This window comes from Eretmochelys imbricata, chromosome 22, assembly GCF_965152235.1.
Source record: "Eretmochelys imbricata isolate rEreImb1 chromosome 22, rEreImb1.hap1, whole genome shotgun sequence".
Lineage (NCBI taxonomy): Eukaryota > Metazoa > Chordata > Testudines > Cheloniidae > Eretmochelys > Eretmochelys imbricata.
Genome location: NC_135593.1, coordinates 15,346,093 through 15,369,197, shown reverse-complemented (window position 1 = coordinate 15,369,197; position 23,105 = coordinate 15,346,093). Strand labels below are relative to the sequence as shown.

The 23,105-nt window shown below is 43.2% G+C and overlaps 1 protein-coding gene across 3 annotated transcripts in view; it reads right to left on the bottom strand.

Moving 5' to 3' along the window:
- SIK2 (salt inducible kinase 2) overlaps positions 1 to 23,105 on the bottom strand; it is a 118,287-nt gene that overhangs the window by 27,833 nt on the left and 67,349 nt on the right. For all 3 annotated transcript variants that reach the window (XM_077839668.1, XM_077839669.1, XM_077839670.1), the window contains 4 exons: positions 8,814 to 8,938; positions 3,536 to 3,659; positions 2,392 to 2,612; positions 605 to 757 (listed from right to left, as the gene is read on the bottom strand). In XM_077839668.1, coding sequence (XP_077695794.1) covers positions 605 to 757; positions 2,392 to 2,612; positions 3,536 to 3,659; positions 8,814 to 8,938 — 623 coding nt within the window. The remainder of the gene's footprint in view (positions 1 to 604; positions 758 to 2,391; positions 2,613 to 3,535; positions 3,660 to 8,813; positions 8,939 to 23,105) is intronic.

Sequence of the window (23,105 nt, the reverse complement as noted above, 5' to 3'; positions counted from 1 at the left end):
TGAAATCATCTTTGTTAGCTTCAGCCTCAGAGTGCAAAGTCAGGCCATGTCCAATTTGCTGCTGCTCTGAGCCAACAGCCTCTGCTTTGTTCACCTGAGGTGGGAGGCAAGATCCTTCACCAAGAAGGACAACTCCGTGTGTGTGCACAGACCATGAAGCTGGGGTGATTCATTGCAGGGAGTAGTTCTGATCCAGTCTGGCTTCTCAGTGACCACATGCCCTTTCCAAGCACAGTGACCCTAGTGCTCACAAAATGAAATAGGAAAATTAGCCAGCCACTTGGGAATTGGCCAGTTTCCAAGGGTTCTCATCCCATTGCTTAGGCAGACATACAGACAATTGGTACCTAGTGTCTCACATGATTTGACAAGACCCACAACACTCAACAGGATGAGTCACAAACAACTGTCTTGTCCTATGATGGTACTGAACAGAACAAATGCAAAGCATTCTGCCCAGAGCAACACCGAAAAGCTTGGGATTCTGAAGACACAGGAAAGCGAAGGATCCTCTGACACAGAGCTATCTAGGAACAAGAGCTTTCTGAAACAAGAACATTTTGTGCAGTGATCAGTCCCATCTCTGCCTGGAATTAGGAGTTACCTTGGCGACTGTTTGTTCAGCAATGGTGCTTGGCCGACGCTGACGAGCATCAAGTCTCTGCTCCACAGGGAAGCTACTCCGATGTGACTTGAGTCTCTCCACTAACAGGTAATAGATAGCAGCAAAGTGGTTATAACTCTTGTTCTGCAGAGACTGAAAAGAGAAACAAGTGTCTAAATGCAGCCAACCCTCCATTCTCCAAAACCACAAAATAAGCAGCTAGGAGAAAAATCACACTTTTATCAAAAACAAAACAAAACGCTTAAAGGGGGAGGGGGTCTCAAGCAAGTGTCAATCTGGAAACCAATCAGATGAGAGAAAGTTTCAAGCCAGAATGGCAAAGCAGAGACTGTCAGCCTCTTGAGGCTCAATGGTTCTGTTAAGTTAAAAAGACCAAGTCGCTGCAGCTGCATGTGGAAGCCTGCTTCCAGAGTTAGCGGTCACTGTGTGCCTATCCGCAGTGATAGTGGGTGTCTGTAACCCAAAGGCCTTTCTGAGCCCTCTAAGACTGGCTCTTAGCCATCTGAAGAGAGCAAGCTCCATGACCTCACTCACAAGAGGTAGGCTACTCCAAATCCTCACCAGCACTGGGGAATTGATCCCTGGGGCGCGTGTGCACACATTCAGCCCTTTCTGGCAAGAAGTGTTAATAGTGCAGCCTCCACACTTACTAAAAATACCAGCCATTCTAAGGAAATGATCATGCTGAGTCCTGAGGGAGTCTTTTGAGCATTTATTTCTGGTAAGAGGCACGATTTGGAATCCAAGAGAGAAAGACAGTCAATGTTTGCTGCTCTTACGCTTCCTTTTACTCTCCTCTGAATTTCACATCCCCACCCTTTCAGAAGCATAAAACCAAATTATTTTGCTTCTGATTTTACCCCTCTCCATATGCCAAATGATGCTTTCCCCAATAACACCCTGTGAATCTGATGAAGCAGAAACCAGCACAGCTCCTTTGCTTTGTTTTTCTGCCTAAGAATCAGCTTTACTGTCAACACAGAGCTCTAGAAATAAGGGGGGGGGGGGGGGGGCTGGGGTTGGTTTATAAGCGGCAAGCTTCCGCATCCCAACAGGGGATCTTACAGAGCTAGCACTTTACAAGCTTTGCAGCCTCAGAAAGTCCCACAGGAATTATTCACAGGCATTTCAGTTTGCTCTATGATCCACTATAACAAATTGCAACCCCAAATGTTTGCAAGTGCACTCAAATAAAAACAACAACCAATAATTAATAAAAGAACCACCTCCAGTTCTGGAGGCCCTGGGATACATGGAGTGAATTCATTAACCTTTCCCTCTGGAGCTAGGGGGTCCAGTTATGATTCCCAGCACAAATGAAAGTTAATTTGGTGATTTTTTCCCCAGGTCCCACTTTTTACATAAGCCCCACGCATTTTGCTGTGACTGGCAGTATCTGCACAACAGAAGCCCAGCTCACTGATAAGCCCATCGCATTCAAGAGAACTTTTCCAGGTATTAGAGACATCCTCATTCCTCTGATCTCTTTTATTAATCAGTTACAAAGAATTGGGGCCAAAGTTGGCTAGAGCAGTTGTTGTGAACTGCGAGATTTTTAAACCTTCCAGAAGCTGGAGCATATTTTCTGTAATTTGCCTTCTCTTGCAAGGGCCTGTGCAACTGATAATACAACAGTAGCTTGACTTTGTTGCAAGAGTAACAAAAAGAATGTTATGAGAGAGACTCAGGTAAAATCTAGATTTAATAAAGCAGGACAGTGAATGGGCTCATTCTGGGGCTATATCTCTGTGGAAGGTATATTTTACCTCAATAGTTTTCTGTTGGTCTATTCCAAGGCTGTGCATCAGCCGCAAAACCTGCTCATTATACTCTCCAATGGAAGGCTCGTTCTCCTGTCCTTGTGGATAGAGAATGGGTCTCTGCACAGGAACTTCTATTAGCATCCATTTATGCTCCTTAATCTGAGCAATTGTCAATCTCTTGGATGGGTCTAGGACCAGCATTCTCCTGATCAGGTGCTCACACTCTGTTGGGATAAAAATAAAGTAAAAAAGGAAACATGCTACAAACTCCTAGCAAAGAGGCTACAGTGCACACACTGTATTAATCTGACACCTACTGATGAAGAGCAACAACAGGAAACTGTCCTAGTTGCTACCATAATTTTTGTGCTAAATAAATTTCCTGAAAGTTAAAATAATCTTTTGAGCTAAAGACTTCAGTTCACACCAAGAAAAAAAATCAACTTATTTAAAGAATGTGCTGTCTGGGGAGGGGTGTCATTAATTCTAAACATCTCCCAACATTTAACGCTTATGAAGCCACTTGATATGTTCAAAACACAGCGTCTCTTTAATTTAGACTAGACTATTAGCAACTTCTTCCCGGCCTGCAGGCCAATACCTGCATCATCGGTTTTGGGGTTACGCTATCAAACATTTCCTCATTGTTTATGATCAAGACTGACCAAGCAAGACCCAACAACTGGATCAATCAAACTAGGAAAAGATCTCATAGTCTTACAACAAGAACAACAACAACTGGGTGTGCCAAAGATATAAGACTGACACCCAGGCGTATGAGTTGGTTACGTGGTTTGTTGAGCTCTTCTTGGGGTGTTTGTTTTTTTGCTTCTGTTTAAAAGATGCAGTCAAAGAAAACAGGAAAACCCAATCTGCATTACGCTAAAATGAGGATTTTGTTTTCCCTGCATTTGCTTTCCAAACTAAAATGAATGTTTGTTTTGTTGTCTTGGAGAATGAAAACTACTTGCTGTTTGAATCTGTGAATTTTTTTCTGTTTGTAATCAGAGGTAGGAAGTGGGACACTCCTCTTCATTTACAATCATATTCATTGCTCATTAATGACTCAGTTGTCCACCATCTGCAGTTTAAGAGTTTAATTTAATTAGAGCTTAAAATCCTCAAAGCATAAGGCAAAATATATTACCTTCTGACATGAAATAGGGGATCCTGAACCTTCCTTCCAGAACCCGTTGTCTCAGAATAGGGAGTGTAGGTCCATCGAAAGGTAACGCTCCACAGACTAGGACATAAAGAACTACACCCATGCTCTGCAAGACAGAGAACATTCCTGCTTTTACCTTTCTGATGCACACAAGTACTCTTTGCTCTGAGATTTACTTGTGAAACCCCAGGCTATCCTTGCAAAAATTAAAGTTGATTCTACATCCTGCAAGAAACAGTGTTAAAGAAAAAGGAGTCATATACCTGGAAACCCCTAAACCTTAAGAACCCTTAGTCAACCCAAAATGGCTAGGTTTGCAGTGCCTTTTGCTGATAAGCAGGGTAAAGCTGCTGTGTGTAATGGACGAAGGACTCTGGCTGCTAGTGCAAAGCTTCATAGGGGTGACTGAATGATACATGAAAAATGAGCTGCTACTTCAAGGGAGATTTAAAGACACTCTTTACTACATCTGAATATGTTCAAACAAAAAACCCACCCCAAATTCCCGTTGTTCAGAACACACAAACCTCAACCTCTCCTGTTCACTGGCTTGCAAAGTTTTAAGGGAAAAAACCCACTGATGTTTGCATGGACTGTGATGGCTGTGATTCTGCAATGCTGAGTGCAAAGCCCATTGAGAGATTGCATAAGATGTGCAAAGAGACACACACAACCAGAACAGCAGCATTAAGTCAATTGTCAGATTCATTTCTGAAACTATGTGTTAACTGGCAAAGTAAGTGGAAACAGTCTTGCTACATTTGCCAGAGAAGATAGTGCCCTATGGAATTAAATGACTATACCAGACCCAGGGACATGAATCTGTATAGGTAGACATGGCACTAGGTGCCTCAATAGACAGGAAAAGCATTCTAAACACACACCAAAATTGTGTCAGCATACTGAGATTTTAAAACTAAAAATATTAAAAATCAATGTCTTTATCTGCTAAAACCTGAGTTGAGGATTATTTCTTCCTCCTGCCAACTCAGCTTTTTAGAGACCATTTCCGTTAGCTGCTTTAGCATTGTCAACTGTAGCACAACAACTCAGGTCTCGGCAGTACGTGAAGGAGGAAACCGCTTTTCAGATGCTTTATTGTAAAACGTAAATACACTTACGGTGTTTTTAGTTTACAAGGAGATTTTGTTAATAAGCCGAGATCTTAAAACAGTTTTAAAAATATTTACCAAAGCTCTGCAATTCACTTTTCACATTCAAACACCGCTCATATTATTCTGAACCTTGTGCATGGGTGGAGAGTAATGGGTTCATTTGGCAGTTACAGGATAATAGGCTCAGCAAAGCTGTAACCTTTACTCATTAAAAAAAAGAGTGCCTATGGGGACGGTGTTCATTTACGAAAACAACACAGATCTCTTTAGATGAGCAGCTGCAAGGTGAACGTCTATGCGCTGTGAACTGAGCTCTTACTCATGAATTCATCTGCCTCTCTCACATGTTACGTAGTATGAGCACTGTGCTTCTGGCACCAAAGCACAGGCTGCTGAATTGCACGGTATCTCTGGGTAGTTCAGGATATGGACACATCATCATCAAGACCAGACCACTAAAATTAGATTAAAAACAAAGAATGAAAAGTCTCATGTTTGACAGTGCATTGAAGAGTGCAAAAACCCTGCTCGGTGCATGTTTCTCCCTCTTTCACTTCATGCGATTTTGGTTGTTCTCTCTGTCCTCTTCCGTTAGAGCAGCAAGCAGGGAAACACATACACCGATTCAACAATATGAATCTGCCTGCAGCAGAATGGCACGGGACACATAGCTGCTTCTCTCTCTCAACTCAGAGAGAGGGCAGCCGGCAGCTCCCTCCCCACTGTGTTAGTGACTCAGACTCATCAACAATTTACATCGTGAACTCCTGCAGGAGAAGGAAGCAGTGCAGTGAAGCAGGGACATTCATACAAAAAACCTATTCAGGAAAAACGGTTACCTACCTCTCGTAAGTGTTGTTCTTCGAGATGTGTTGCTCATGTCCATTCCAATTAGATATTCATGTGCACGATTGTTGAAAAGTTTTTCCTCTAGCGGTACCCGTTGGGTCTGCTGTGGAGCCCCCTGAAGTGGCGCCTTTATGATGGTGTATATAGGTCCCTGCCAACCCGCCGCCTGCTCAGTTCCTTCTTGCTGGAATACTTCGACAGAGGGGAGGCGGACGGAATTTGGAATGGACGTGAGCAACACATCTTGAAGAACAGTTACGAGAGGTGAGTAGCCATTTTTTCTTCGAGTGCTTGCTCATGTCCATTCCAATTAGGTGACGACCAAGGCCATACTCTTGGAGGAGGGGTCAGAGTTCATCTGGTCACAGATTGCAGCACTGCCAAACGCTGCGTCATCTCCGGATTGTTGCAAAATTGCGTCATGTGAAGTGAAGGTGTGGCTAGAGGACCATGTGGCTGCCCTGCATATATCCTGAATGGGCACTTGAGCTCGGAAAGTGGCAGATGATGCCTGAGCTCTTGCAGAGTGCATCGTCAATGTCAGGGCTGGAATCTTGGCCAGGTCATAGGAAGTTCTGATGCATGACGTGATCCAGGATGACATGCGTTAGGAGGAGATGGGAAGCCCTTTCATCCTCTCTGCGACAGTGATGAAGAGCTGTGGGGACTTCCAAAATGGCTTTGTGCACTTGATATAGAAAGCCAAGGCGCATCTCACATCCAAGGAATGAAGCATGCTATCTCTGGTATTGGCATGCGGCTTGGGAACAAAGGTAGGAAAATGTCCTGATTTATATGGAATTGAGAGACTACCAAAGGAAGAAACGCAGGGTGTGGGCGTAGTTGCACCGTGTCTTTATAAAAGACAGTGTAAGGGGGCTCACATGTCAGCGCCTTGTGACCAAAGAGGTCCAGCTTCTTGGCCTCCTTGGTCTTCAGAGTGGGACCCGGCTGTCCTTGCTGCTCCGTGTGATTGGCGGCGTCCACCACTGATGTGCCCGGCTGGGGATGGGTGAAGAGGTGCTATGCCCCTTCTGTGGAACAAAATATCAGTGTTCTACCCCTTTAGCTGTTGGTGGGACAGAGGCCGGAGTCTGCCAGAGCACCTTAGTTATATTTACAATGGTCTTAATAAGAGGAAGGGCCACCCTAGAGGGCTCCTCAGGAGCCAGGATATCAACCATTGGGGCTGAATCCTCTGTGACCTCCTCAGCCTGTAGGTTCAAGTTTTGCGCCACCCGTCGAAGGAGGTCCTGATGGGCCCTGGTGTCCATTGCTGGCAGAGAGGTAGTCGTCCCTGCCATCGCCTCATCGGGCGAGGTGGACGAAGATGCCCAGGGAGGGATTGGGTCCTCTTGCCCTTCCGGTTCCCTGATGCTTACCAGGGTAGTTTCAGGTGCATCAGCTATAGGTGTCCTTCCTTGCACCAAGGGTGGAGTGACAACAGCTCCCGTCTAAGGGTCGGATTGCCCCAGGTCTTCCTCTAGGGACGCAGCCCGCACTCCTGGATCCCTTGAGTCCGATGGGCTCCCGAGGCCACCAAAGTCGCCCTCAAGTCCGGCCCCTGGGCCTGATGGTAGGCCCCTGGAGTCCAGAAGGGCCACTGCACCAGCCCCTGCCACTGGGGAGGCCATGACACCATTGGCATTGGTTGGGGTGCATCGCTTCTTGAGTGGTGCCGGGAACGGTGCCAGGATCTAGAGCGGTACCGGCTCCACCTGGAGGCATAGGATTCCACCTCCAACTCAGAGGAGTACTTAGATGCAGACCAAAACGGAGCAGAATCTGACGGTGCCAGAGATTGGTGCCGCGGCGAGGATGAGTGATGGCCCATCATTGTGGGCTTGCCCCTATGTCTGATGGGGGGCAGAGCCGTCATCGGTGCTGCCTTCGGTGCCGTCATTGTCGGAGCTGTGGTAGGTGGTGGTGCCGGGGCATGTGCCAGCAGGCCCAGGGATTGAGCCGTCATGGCGATCAGATCCCGTGCCACTTCCAATGTGTCCGGTATGGAAGGAAGATGGAGGTCTTCTCCCTCCAAGTCCTCCGGCACCGGAGAGTCTACCCACACTGGACTCAACATCCCCCCTGTCACAGCCAGAGTTGACGGCTACAGGACTTGCCGGCCAGGTTTGGGGTGTCCCAACACAGGATGCACTTCACTGGTGTGCCGTGCCGGTGAGCGGCCCCTGTTAGCTTTCTTATGTGGCACCGGCAATTGTGAACGTGTCGAAATGTGGAGCTGGGCCTTGGGGCCGGGAAGCAGTGCCGATGCTCCTTATTGGAGTCCTTCCTCGTTGCCAAGTGTTCCTGCACGGATGCCGGTGCAGTGCGCACCGAGGCTGCCGCTGCTGTCTTCGGCGCCGGCCGTTGGCAAAGTGCAGATTCCATTAGGAGGAGCTGCAGGTGAGAGTCTCTCTCCTTCTTTGTTCTGGGCTTAAAGCCCCTACAAATCTTGCACCTATCCGCCTGATGACCCTCCACGAGGCACCTGAGGCAGGAGTCGTGCGGATCGCCGCATGGCATAGGCTTCAGGCACTTCTCACAGGGCTTAAAGCCCTAGTCCCGGGGGAAAGGGAATCGGGGAAGATCCCCCAGCTAAGTACTATTCAACTAATTAACACTAATGGGTAACTATTTACAACAAGAAAAGGAGTACTTGTGGCACCTTAGAGACTAACCAATTTATTTGGTTAGTCTCTAAGGTGCCACAAGTACTCCTTTTCTTTTTGCGAATACAGACTAACACGGCTGTTACTCTGAAACCTATTTACAACAACTATTTGAAGAAAGACTGCTAAGCAGGCACTTGTGACAACCGTCACTGGTGGTAAGAAGGAACAGAGCAGGTGGCGGGTCGGTAGGGACCTATATACGCTGCCATAAAGGCACCACTCCACGGGGCTCCACAGCTGACCTGACGGGTACTGCTAGAGGGAAAACCTTCTGACAATCGCGCACGCACACCTAACTGGAATGGACATGAGCAAGCACTCGAAGAACCACCGCACATTCAGCAAGGAACAGTGACAGCTTTTTGGATTAGCTAAATTATTTCTTGCAGTGACTTCACGTGCACCTACTATGTAACTTTAATGCCAACCTGGCATTCAAAGTGACTTTACAAAGCAAGGTTCTATGCTTCAAAACTATTGGGTCTTAAGATCATTTTGTGACTTGGTCTAGAAAAATAAAGCCAGAGGGGAACAGCCTGTCTTGTGGCCTAAATGAAATTCAGAGGTGATTACAATCTTAATTTCTAAAAGATGATTTTAATCTAGTAAATAAAATAAAGATACCCAGATATCCAGTTGGGGTCCTTCATACTGCTGCCCTTCAAAGACTTCCGGGGCTGCATACGGGGGGCTTCCACACCAGGTGGTCAGAGGCTCACCACTTTTATAGAAATTTCCAAACCCAAAATCTGTAGGGAAAGAAAAAAAATTATTTTAACACATCTACATTTTTAAACCTGCGTCCAAACCAATGATCTGATGCGGATATGCACTGACTGAGCCTAAAGGCCCACTTTCAGTCATAGCTCTATATTTCTTGCAGAAACCAGAGACTGTTACTCTACTTTTCACTCACAGTGCAGACTGCTAATTCTTAAAGGTAACTGCACAATTAGCCCCCATCCCAACCAGCACAACGTAGTGGTTAATTTTTACCACTGGGGTAAATCTGGGATTATAACAATGTAATCGTCTAATTAAATGAGAGAATGGCAACCAGGCTATGTGTGCTGAGCCTACTTACTCACCTGTAAATGTCTGAGATTCAATACTGAACCCGAGAGCTCCTTGGCTTTCTCTAAGCTAGGCTTTCTTTAGCCCTGAGCACACTCAGGGTGTACAACCAATGTTGACAATCATGGCATCAACTTTGGCAGAGTTCCTTCTTCCCACCTCCAAAAACAGCAAGTATGTGAAAACACACAGGGCCTTGTATTGGCGAGGAAGCCTGCCACTGGCCTGTCTACAACCATTTGTTGCTAAAAGGGGGCTCTGCAACTGAACACTCACTTTTGGACAACTCTGCAATTTTAAAAAAAAGTGTTCTTTATGGCCTAAAAAAGTGACCACATTTTGGAACTTTTAAATCTTACATGCAATCCTAAAAAATTCAAAATCCAAAATGCACAGATAACTACTTAAAGAGACACAGTTAAAAAAAAGTTTCAGATTCTACACAACTTCCCTCATTGCTTACTTTCCAGTTTGTGTGGTTTTACTATCACATTATTCTAGTATCTAAAAAAAAATTGAACAGAGCAGATGAATTACTGACTATAATAAGGATTTATTATTATATGCTATGGACTGTACACACACATCTGTGCCTTGAAGGGCTTACAGTCTAAACAGACAAGACTGACAAGGGTGGGAGGGGAACTAGAGGCTCAGAGAAGGAAAGTGATTTGACCAAGGGCACACAGCTCTTCAGTGGTAAAGAACCTAAGGCATAGAACCTGGGACTCCTTAATCCCAGTCCGATGACCTATCCATTGGGAAATGCTGCCTCTCCGAGCTGACTTAATACAAACATAAGAACAGCCATGCTGGGTCAGTCCAAAGGTCCATCTAGCCCAATATCCTGTGTTCTGACAGCGGCCAATGAAGTGCTAACAGATGCTCAAAGTAAACAAACTGGGGGAAAAAAAGAGAGAAAATGTGTTTGCTCCACTCTCTCTCAGTTCTAGTAATCATAGCGGTTACATGTAACAGTAGGTACAAAAACATTCAGTGTAATTTTTAAGCTGATGTCCCTTTCAGGCTTTGACTGCTGATTTGGACTTTGACAATGTTTCTGGAAAGGCTGCTTTGGAATAGCTATTAACTTTGACTTTAAGAGAGCAGTTATGTGCCATCAGCTTGTCTGTGCATGTACAGTGGGTATCCGGGTCTTCAGCTAAATGAATGACTAATTCAGGACAGCAGGGAAAAAATACACCCATCCTCAAGGTGCCACCAGATAAATAAAACAAAATGTGGGGAATGTTGTGTGTCCATTGCCACAATCCATGTCAGCCCTCTGGCTCTCTTCTGCCTTTACACACACACTTCCTAGTCAACATCTTCAATGCTCAGCATAACTCTGATCTGCCTCTCTGCTCTTACTTCTAGCTATCCTTCTTTCTCCCTTTACTCTCTCCACACTTCATTGCCTTCTTCCATACTCCTTTGTAACACCCCTCTTCCTCCTCCTGGCACACCTGTTTCAAGTTCCTCCTCCAAACTCCTCCTTTCAACAAAGCCACTCATTGCTAACCCACAAAGTGGTGCTAAGCTATTTATTACTACATTTTTAAAAATAAACCTCCACTGCAATGCACCTGCTCATCTCTTGTGAAATTCTGACTCCAATAAAATCAGTGGAGGTTTTGCCATTGACTTCAGTGGGGCCGGGATTTCTTTCTTGCTTTGCGAGGGAGACAGTTTTTTCATATACCAATTTGAAGAGTTAGGTCGTTGGGCCCTGAACCCGTCAGTACATTCTGTATGGAGTAAATCACTGTTGGCACTCAAAGAGGAAGAAAAAACTCGAAGGTGCAAGGGGGAGCAGGATGAACATAGATTCATAGATATTTAGGTCAGAAGGGACCATTATGATCATCTAGTCTGACCTCCTGCACAACGCAGGCCACAGAATTTCACCCACCACTCCTACAAAAAAACCTCACACCTATATCTGTGCTATTGAAGTCCTCAAATTGTAGTTTAAAGACCTCAAGGAGCAGAGAATCCTCCAGCAAGTGACCCGTGCCCCATGCTACAGAGGAAGGCGAAAAACCTCCAGGGCCTCTTCCAATCTGCCCTGGAGGAAAATTCCTTCCCGACCCCAAATATGGCGATCAGCTAAACCCTGAGCATATGGGCAAGATTCATCAGCCAGATACTACAGAAAATTCTTTCCCAGAAAATTCTTTCCCAGGTAACTTGGATCTTACCCCATCTAAAACCCATCACAGGCCATTGGGCCTATTTACCGTGAATATTTAATTACCAAAACCATGTTATCCCATCATACCATCTCCTCCATAAACTTATCGAGTTTAATCTTAAAGCAAGATAGATCTTTTGCCCCCACTACTTCCCTCGGAAGGCTATTCCAAAACTTCACTCCTCTGATGGTTAGAAACCTTCGTCTAATTTCTAATCTAAATTTCCTAGTGGCCAGTTTATATCCATTTGTTCTTGTGTCCACATTGGTACTGAGTTTAAATAATTCCTCTCCCTCTCTGGTATTTATCCCTCTGATATATTTATAGAGGGCAATCATATCTCCCCTCAGCCTTCTTTTAGTTAGGCTAAACAAGCCAAGCTCCCTGAGTCTCCTTTCATAAGACAAGTTTTCCATTCCTCGGATCATCCTAGTAGCCCTTCTCTGTACCTGTTCCAGTTTGAATTCATCCTTCTTAAACATGGGAGACCAGAACTGCACACAGTACTCCAGGTGAGGTCTCACCAGTGCCTTATATAACGGTACTAAAACCTCCTTATCCCTACTGGAAATACCTCTCCTGATGCATCCCAAGACGACATTAGCTTTTTTCACAGCCATATCACATTGGCAGCTCATAGTCATCCTATGATCAACCAATACTCCAAGGTCCTTTTCCTCCTCCGTTACTTCTAGTTGATGCGTCTTTGTTTAAATACCTTTTCAAGAGTTAGACAAACCCTAACTTTAATGTTAACTAGTGGGCTGTATTTTTGTAGGAAACTAAAGCCTGGTTCTGACATTACCCAGGATGCAATCTGGACTGACGAACAGCTGTATTCCCCCAGTTCTCCAATCTGGGGTGTCTTTTACACTGCTCTGCTGTGAGAGCTACCATTCCTGGTCTGCTCTCGCACAGCCTCCAGCAGGTAAGTCACTCCCAATTATATTGTAGGAGTGTTACAGCTAGCCACTCATGAAATTATACTGCAGAGCAACACTGGCATATTCCCAGTCCCAGACTTTCCCCAGAAATGTACATCTTGTACTGCCCAGTTCTCTCCTGGACAATTCAAGCTCATATTAAGTCCATCATTGGATTAATAGAAAATGGTATGTACAAATCCTGTTATTCCAAATGGAGTTTCCCAAACACTTCAATCCAAACACACTGTTTTAGATAAATCAGTAAAACAAGTTTATTAACTACAGAAATATAGATTTTAAGTGATTACCACTAATGAGGTAAAAAAGTCAGAATTAGTTACAAGAAAATAAAAGTAAAATGCAACTAATGCCTAACTTAACAAGCTAAGTGAATTCAAAGCAAAGTCGCTCTCAACACATGTTTCAGCAGTCCTACTTGGTGAATTTCTTTCAGTCAGGATCCCTCCCCCAGTCCAATGATGCTTCCTTGTTCTTCAGGTGTTGTAGATGCCTTGGGTAGAGAGAAAGGGAGAGAGAATTTGGGGCACCTACTCTCTGTTCTTATAGTTCTTTCTCTTCTTCGAGAAGCATCTTCAGTTGAGGTTCAAGGAGACAGAAAGTTTGTGTGGATGGGAACCCCGAGCTGTTTCTTTGTCAAGATGTAGATTTTTCACTCACATCCTCTTTTCTGCCAAAGAACAGCCACTTAACCAGGTGACAGTCCATTTGATTTTGTTAACACCTGGCTGAGGCATTGCCTAGCCTTTTGTCTCTGGGGAACTGGTTTGTGACTACTCCCCAGACTTGGAACATATCTTAATAGTATCATATAGTAGAAACTTATAACTTTACATACAATGTTGCCACACACATTTTACCAGCACAATAATGATCAGCCAGTTATGAGTTTTCAAACACAAGGCATATTTTGTACAAAAATTTATCATAGTCCTATAAAAAGGGTGAACATACAGACTGTCACACAGTCTAAATGTGAAAATTAGGTCAATTTATCTGTGTCAGTCGGGTATGAAAAAAAACACACTCCTGAGCAGCGTTGTTAAACTGACTTAAGTCCCCATGTAGACAGCGCTAAGACGATGGAAGAATTCTTCCATCAACCTAGCTACTGCCTCTCAGTGAGGTGGATTATGTACACCAACAGGAGAACCCCTCCCATTGGTATAGGTAGTATCTACACTTAAGCACTACATCGGTGCAGGAGCACAGATGTGCCGCTGTAGCATTTTAAGGGTAGACAGATTCTGAGACATGTAACACTAGCAGGTCACAGGCAATCTAAGGCCCACAATCCAATGTACTGTGAGAACTTCATATATGCTCAGCATTAGTCTAACTTGGTGTTATCCATTGTTTTGCTGCTCCTTGAAGCAGTGATCCTGCTAACTTTTCCAGAGAATAACAAGTCATACAATATAAGATTTCAGCTTGTATTTTTTCAGGTGATAAAGCTTTACCCTCCTAAGTAGCTGAGCTTTTAATGTGTAACTGTACACTAGTGCGTTGGGGAATTTTGTGAAAGTCAACAGTGTTGATTTACAGTAATCAGGCTGTTGATTTAGTCCTATCAACCACTGAATACCTCAGAGGCATGTGAATAGCATGTGGCAGTGATCAGCAGATAGCTTCACTGATAAACACACTGGTTAGTAGACATTGTGCAGGTACCACGGATACCACTTCATTTTGCTCTATTTGCATATGTTGTATTATGTTTGGGAAAGGACTCAGCTTTCGCCGCATATGACCTGTGCTACAAAACCATATAAAGACCCTGCAAGTCACAAGCACAGCAACACAGTGTTACTGTTAACTATATGAAAACACAAGCTTAATCCCACAGTAAGAGGAATTGACAATTTTAAGTAAAACTAACCTTGCTCTGGAATGGCACATATGTGGAGTTGGAATTGCAAGATTTATTTTCAGTGTAGAGTAAAGGTATGTGCATTTATCTAACATAAGGCTACAAGATTCTCCTAGGATATGTCTACACTGCAGCTGGGAGTGAGCCTCCCACCCTAGACAGACAAGGAGCAGGGCTTGAACTAGAGTGCTAAAAATAGCAGTGTGGACATACCCTTAGAGCTCATTCAATTTCTCTAACTTTATTAATGTAATGCATCAATCGTGTTTTGTTTTTTTTTTTTATGAAATTCAGTAGAATCAAGCACTGAACCAATAAAATCTGAGTCAGTGGGTCACAGAGAACTTAAACAAGATTCCTGTAATATCAGGGGAGTCACAAGCTTTTTCATAGTGTCGATTACATCTTAATAGAAAGACTGTCTCCTAGATACCCCCACTTCCATTCGTGATAGCATAGCACCATTAGTAGCTACAACAACTGCTCTGTGTAAAGTACCATCTGCAAAATAGTCAATGGTTTTTTTTGCTGTTTATTAATTAAATATAGCAGCTGGGAACAAAGAAAGACAATGCCACATGGCCAGTCAGCTCTCTGTAGATCACAATATTGAAATCACTGCGCAGGAAAAATGGTTTAAGGTGATGCAAACATTAAGTCAATATTCACCAAGTATGATGATTCAAGGGGAATTCCTCCCATAAACTGGTCTTTTAATATGGCATGTTTTGTGGCTTATCTGGTCCACATGAGCAGTTGAAGTGTGTAGTTCAGTCACACTACAAACGCAATCCATACCATTTCCTCCTTGCCTTATCCCTCTCCTCCTTTCACTCACCCACTGTTATCTTGGGTTTGGTACTGGACACAGACACAGGAAGTAAATGTCTACACTAACTTACACTTAAGACTAGTTCTGAACTGACGTCACTCCTTGTTACATGAAGTTTAATAATACTTTGCGCCTTTATAGTATACGCCTTCCATCCAAGAATCTCAAAGCATTTATTATTCAGCTTGTCTTACCTTATAGGGGTTGTTTTGATAATAAATATCCATATTTTACAGATGAGGAATATATGAGACAGATATTAACTGACTTGCCCAAGATCACACACTGAGTTAGTAGCAGAGCCTAGACCAGAACCCATCATGATTAAGCGGCTGATCATTTCCTAAGCATAAAGCAGAAATCAGTGTCTCTCTCCTTAGAACCTTTGTCTGGACATTCCCAAGCACAGAAATCCATTGATATTCCTGAAATGATGCTTTGCTCCACCCTCTCTTACATTTACATACCATTTCATTAAGTAGATTGTGGGCAACCTTTCTATCATCTCTGATTCACATGATATGCTCAAGGAACACCACACTCAGATGACTCCAACACATCAGAACTCAAGTGGAACTGCCAACTCCAGTTTCCTTTTATAAACATTAGCCTTGTGCCTTTTTGCTCAGCTGTAACCATATGGTCCCCACCTATTTCTTTATCATTGTCTCATGCACCGCTCAAATTGATTTTCTTCTTTATATAAGCCATCCATCCTGTTCAAGACACACCACAGAACTTGCAGTCACGAGAGAAGGACAAGACTAAAGGTAAGCATTTGGTGGCATTTTTATTCATAACCAACCACCACCAACAATCATCACAACACTGGAATTCTAATTTGCTTTGATATTGCATTAAGTCACCCTCTCCCCATCTCAAAATTAACCATACCCAATATTCCCACCAATAACAAAACAGACACGAATCATATCCCAGGGTTCTCTTGTTGGGAAACAAGAGTAAGAGGTGTCAATGAATGGGCTGCCTTTATGAATTGAATACTCTCCCTCAACTGTTCTAGAAGGCCACTACCGCCTTCTTCATCTCTCTCCTCCAGACCCACCTCTGTCAAAATGCCTACAAGAATATAGCCAGTTAACTCTGGTTAAGTCAAAAGGGTATTTGAGGATTATGGATTTTTAGTGTGTGTGTGTGTGTGTGTGTGTGGGGCGGAAACGTATACATTCTGACTGTGTTTTATACTGCTCCTCTTTATTTCATAGACTACTTGTCTTCTCAGATAGTTAGCTCTTCACAAGAGGGATTATGTCTTCACAGGAGTTTGAACAGCCCTAACACATTGATGGAGCTACCAGAATTCAAATACTAGAACACTTTTCATTTTTGTAGAAGAAAAGAATAATTTGCTCTTCCTTCAAAACCTCTGTATATGAACACTATGGGAACCTTCAATTGGCATTTAATTATTGGATTAGGAATACAGCATGAGCCATCTTTATTATAAATCAAACAGACCATCTCATAAAACGGAAATGTAGCATATGGTGGATTAGCCATTACTTGGAATCTTTGAATTAAGATTAGATCTGTTTCTAGAAGATATGCTGTAGTTGAACCACAAATTATTAGGTTTGTGCAGCAATTAGTAGGTAACATCCTATAGCGTCTATCATGAAGGAAGTCAGATTAGATAATCACAATGGCCCCTTCTGGCTTTAAAATCCATGCATCCATCTGTTCGTCATTACATATCAATCATCTTCTCTGTGTCAGTCTTTTGCACAGAATTGTCAAATTGAAAAATGTCTGCGGAAAACATGGAAAATTTCTGTATTATTTTTATGAAGTGTCTGTGTGACTTAGCTTCCCCACTCACTACTATTTTATTGCTGCCCCTTTGGTAGGAAGGCGTTTATTTCTTTCCAGAGAAGGGGGAATATGCAATGAATTGACCAGGTTCGGATCCTGTAGACATGTCGAGGTTGGTATGATTGGACTATCAAGAACTCTCAACATATGAAGAGAGCTACCTTGGGAGACACAATGGAGACCCATGGCTGGACCATTAACTTTTAAAGACTGCCAGACAAAGGGACCTGATGGATGTGGATGGATAATTACTTGTCTGACCACAACTCCTTCCCAAGGGAGGAGGGCATACATGAGAATGTAGCGTGACTGGGACTCACTCCAGACGAAGAGCTAAAATACCAGGAGAGGGCAGTAAGAATCCTGCTCTTCCAGCAAATGGAATAATTCAATCTGGGACCACTGGGCAGGGACAGGGAGGTTTGCTACAGGAAAGCACCACCCAACTGTCTTCCAGGCCAGGACAAAGAGGGTACATCTACACGGCAAAAAAAGACAGGTGGCAGTGAGTCTCAGAGCCTGGGTCAACTGATTTGAGCTAGTGGGGATTGCACTGCAAAACTAAAAATAGCAGGGTAGATGTTCGGGTTTGGGGTGGAGCCTGAAGGGGAGAGAGTCTCAGAGCCTGTGCTCCCGAATCCCTCCCTCTTTGCTGGGTTCGAAGTCTCGTCTCTAACCCGAGCCCGCATGTCTGCTATTTTTAGCCCCATAGTTGACCCAGGCTATATGACTCATTGCCAATCTTTTATTTGTTTTCGTTTGTTCGTTTGTTTTTTGCTGTCTAGATGTACCCAGAGGGGCCGGCCCCACGTAACTAAGTAAGGATGAGCTGGCAAGTTAGAGCAGGACATGCATTTAGGCTTTGCATCATCACTGTCACTAAATATCGTATTCCAGTTCACAAATAATGTTTTGTTTTGAAAAGACTGTCCTGTATCATTGCAAATATCTGCTGGCTGCATTGCTCCTAAGAGGGGAAGTCTCCTAAGAGGGGTCCAAGCTCATTTGGACCAGTTCAAGGAGTCACACTGAGAAACAGAGGTGCTGAAGCCAAAAATCCAGTCTTGGAGTCACAGGGCTCCCCCCCTTGTGAAGAGTGGAGGCCCAGGGCCTATCACATACACTTCCAGAAAGATTGTATAAAGGTCAGAGGCATGGCATATCTTGTGGATCTATGACAACATCACATTTTGAAAACATGCAAAAAGCCTGACAGGCTGGCCAGACAGGCACGCAAGCAGCCTCTCTTTTCAATGGCACTGTAGTACATCATTCTCAGCTGGAGGGGCAAAGGATCAATATCAACTGGAGCTCTGTATCTCAGCGCAAAGCACAGAATGTAAAGTTCATGCCACATTTCCCCTTCTCCCTTCCCGAGACCCAATAATTGCAAAATAAGTTGTGATAAATACTTAAGAAAATAGTATAAATGAAAAACAACCACCCAGTCACTGTTTCTCGCCTGCCTTAATCCGATCACAGCCAGACTTGTGTTGTGAAATTTTTAATTCACTTTGACACAGTTTTTCTTCACACATTATTGGCTTAGCAACCTTGACTTTAGGAGACGTGAGGCAATCTCTTTCCTCAGAAGCATTTTGCCATCTGTATAGGTGTCATTAAGTCTGAACTCTCCCCTAGTTATCTTGAATTTGTCAGATCAGTTAAGATCTCCAAGAGACTCTTAGCGCTTCAGACAGACACCAGTCTTTTGCCAGGAATTGCAGTGTTGTTCAGGTGCCATTGTTAGGAATTTTCCATATCAGACCACACGTACTTTCAAAGGGGTAAAATTACAGTGACTTGTCTTGCAGAAAAATCTACAAGGTACTGTTACAATTCCCAAGGAAAGCAAAAATTAGGCCTGGTCTGCACTTAAAGATTACATCAACCTAGCTATGTCACTCAGGGTTATGAAGACATTCACGCCCTGCGTGCCATAATTAGGTCAGCCTAAGCCCAAGTGTAGGCTGATGACCTGTCTATCTACTGCCTCTCAGAGAGCTGGATTAACAATTTTATTAAGGCTAATGTTAAACACAAATTATATAATACGTAGGTTGAGAAAAGAGAGTCTGTACATCTGGGTATAGCACTTAGATTATCCACAAATACAGAGTTTGTTTTTAAAAGTCATATGATACACAGTGTATATAATCAGCAATAACCAAATTTAGGTGAATAAATTTAAGAATACAGTTTGGATATTAGCATCCAAGTATTCAGGTACATCAGTCATGAGAAGTTGTTCAGAGATTTGGTTGTGGAAAGCAAAATATATCAATGAATGGAGACTGTCCCTCAGTAACTGAGAATTGGGATAGGTTGTCCATTTAGGAAATAATCTATCAGGGAATCTTTCAGTTACTTTTTCACTGGCACTCCAGCTCATCCCTCCTTAGTTTGCCGACGTCCGGTGATGTGTTCTATGTAGATGTCCCTCGACCATCTGATGGTGTCCGACACCATGAGTTGCCGCATCAGCCGAGCATAGCGTTGACTGATTCTGCATTCCCGCAACACTCGCTTGTTACTGGGGTCCCATGCACAAAAGGCTCAGACGATCAGCACGTGTCTGAACCTGGTAACCCCTAGCTCTCAAGGTGTTGGCCAGAGGGGAGTATTTCTCCACCTTTCGACCTTGGACATCATGGAAGCCTGGGGTCCTGTTCTCGAAGGGCACTGTGACATCCACCATGATGATCTTCCTCCGGTCCTCATTGGTGAGAACGATGTCAGGTCACAGTTGGCTGTCGGTTCCGGGAATGGTGGAATTCACGGCAACCTTCCCTACGGGTGGCGGGATGGCTCTGACCAGGCGATCTTGGATGACGTTGTGTTGCAGCTGCCAGGCTCTGGAGTGGGGCTTGCAACTACACAGGGCATGGGGTGGTGTCTCGTTGGTATAGCCGCACTACCTATATCGCTTGTCCCGATTCCCGTAGCGGACGGCTCCATTCAGTGGAACGCAGTTGAGCCAGGCCCTGTAGATGAATCTCCAGTCAGCAAACTGGGTGAAGCTGCTCCTCAGGAGGAAGTGGTTGCTGGTGTCCTACTTTGCAAGTCACCTCGAACACCTTGCCCTGGTCCGGCTTCCGCTTCAGGTTTTCCACATACTGGCAGAGGATGGCATCCTTCAGGGTCCTCTCCAGCATAGTTCTGGTTTTCGGAGTGAGGATAACTATACTGATGAAAAATCCCCTTCTGCCGATGTAGGAAGTGTCTGCACCATCGCAGCTATGCTGCTGTAACATGTGTAGTATAGGCAGAGCCTTAGTTTGAAGGTTTTTTTAATTCTTTTTAACTAATTTAGACTATGTTCTGATGTACTACCTGTTTCCACTCTGGGTACTTAGAGTATGTTGCTGTATTCATATCATTTTAAGCTCAAAGTTTTATAAAAGGTGCCAGAATACCTCCAGACAGCCTTGTCTTGAAAAAATTAAACTAGTTGTTTGTAACAATACAGAGGTCCATATAAACCATTCTCTTGTATGCAGTGCTAATTTTTCAGTAAGCATCTTAATGAATCCATGAAGGGATCCAGATAAGGCCAGAGCTCTGTAGAGACCATTAAAATAAAGGTTACTCAACTGTAACTTGGGTTTTCTGAACAACAAAAGGAGAGAGAGGGCCTTTACACTGGATTGGTCAGGTGTAACAAATGTGTCTTTCTAGGGCATGAAGGATTCTTGAGATTCTCCTCTCTCAGAACTCTGTAAAGTATTTACATTATAACACCAAATACTTCACTGTTTTTATGAAATATTCACTAAATCTACACCAAGGGCAAGTAGGTTTTATAACAAGACAGCATGGCCCTTGCAAGGCTTTAACCTCCTGCTCCCCATTTGGTCAATGGCATGGCACATCCAGAATTTATACTATCCCAGATGCTAAGACAGACTGTGACTGAGTGGTGTGGGTAGCAGTACCTCTTTTCCACAGGATTTAGGGAGAAGTTTATGTCATGGATAGAGCCATTTTATAGATTCCCCAAGAACGTCCCTTTTGATTAATGGTGGCAAATCTCAATCTTATTTTCTGAAGAACGGTACTAGACAGTGTTGTCCACTATCTTGCTGATCCCAAACACTAGATGTTTTTCAAGGTTTCTCTCTGAACAACACTGAGTGCAGAGTTGCCATATATGCAGATTACCTACTGCTTTTTATCTCAAATCCTACAACCTCAATTCCTTCCCCTTCAGTTCCTGAGGAACATACATATCTCTCTGATTTTAAAGTAAGTGTTGAAAAATGGCATGCATTAGCAATAGGGTACAGCCCAAGTCAGACACCTACTAACTCAGATTGGACTTCTTCATGTAACAAAAATCTCAGACACTTAGGGATACATATTCCAGCAAATAGCTCAGATCTTTACAAATCCAACACATTCCACTGTTGGACAAGATAATTACCTGTTTGGATAAGTGTTCAATGTCAGTTGTTGGGCCATATCTTTGTAATTAAAACTACCCCTCTCTTATTTTCTCTAGGTTTCTATTATTTTCTTCTAATTTTTAAAAAATAAAATCCACGTATTAATACTATTGTTAAAAATGTATTTGGACCAAAAAATAACCCCACCCAGATGTAAACAGAGCATTGTATATGGCTTCACATTTAAGGTATACCATTGGGCTGTTTGATTTATTTATTTTTAGTTTGATTGGTTTGCTTTGATAAGAGCATTAGAGTGACTGGTACTCAAGTAAATACAAAAACAAACAATAGGTTTTTTCTTCATTTCTATGTTTGTGTGTTTTGTAAGTGCTGTTCCATTATAATCAGACTTCATCCTGGATCAGAGATGATCCTTTTAATATAACATGAATTTTGTTAATATTTCTTGTTCCAGATCTAGCAATCAGATTTAAAGAATATTAGTGTTCTTCAAGAGAAAGCCTTTCATAGAGCATATGTCATCCTGAGAATCTTAGGAGGGCTCCAATTGGACCCGCTATAAGGGCTGAGATTATACAATGGAGTGATCTTTATCTTCTTAAGCTTTGCCCGCATCTGTGCTTCAGATATAGGATCATTCACAGTTTTGTTTTCAGTTGTATAAACTGTATGTTTCTGCAGCCTACAAATGTTAGTCTGAATGATCTTGGCATTTTATTTCTTTTCCTGGTTACCCCTTTAAAATAATAAACTACTTAAACTAAAAAAAAAAAAAAAAAAATCTTGAATCAAAGAGGTGTAATTTGTGTGTTTATATCATTTAAATGAGTGTCTGTTAAAAAAGGAGACAATGGGGTAAGGTTTTAAACCAGTTTTCAGACTGAAAAATGGAAGCCATTTCCCAGAAATAAGAGAACCTCCGCAATTTTTGCTGTGCATCCAACACTCTGAGGTGAGCTGTAATTCACAGATTTAAAAATCCTCCTGCTGAAGAGCAAATAGCTTCAGGGTTAAATTAATCCACTTTTTAAAAATTACCAACAGAATTCAACCTTCCTGGCTTCATGGAGGCACATGGATCTTTAGTTATGATGGTAATATGAATGAAGGAGATAATTGTGAGAGGTGTGCTGATAAAGGAAAGGTATGAGTGTGGTAGAAACAAACCTGACCCACTTCATGAACTGAATACTGATCAGCCATTCTGACGTCAATGCATATTTTACTGTCCACCAGCAAGACAAGCCAGCAGCGCACTCTACTTCAAAATAATAGTCACTCCTACCTGATATGGTTCAACCACAATTGCGATCAAGTTCATGTGATCTCTGCAGACTCAGTCTATAAAAGATACTAATCCAAGCTCTCATGGGCTGGAAGTATACAGAGAGCTTCTCATTGTTTCATCCTAGTTCAAAGCTGTGCTTATTTTCCACAGACCTTTACAGAGCACACAGATTTTATTTGGTGGAGCCACAGTGCACAAGCAGTCAATAATCTGCACTCTGGCCCTCACAGACCCTTCAAAACCAAGTAAAATCAAAGAATAAAAAAAATAGTTTGACTTTTTTCTGAGGCAAACAGTTTCTGATAAGAACAAAGGGGACTGTCTGGTTAGCACTAAAAAATAATGCAGGGTAAAATCTGAAGGAGAATGCATTAGTGTAATAGCTCTAACCCATCCCTCCCCAAGCAGACATTTTATCTAGTTAATATAGAAAACCCTTTGTTTTCAATTTTTACCAGAAAATTCCCAGGT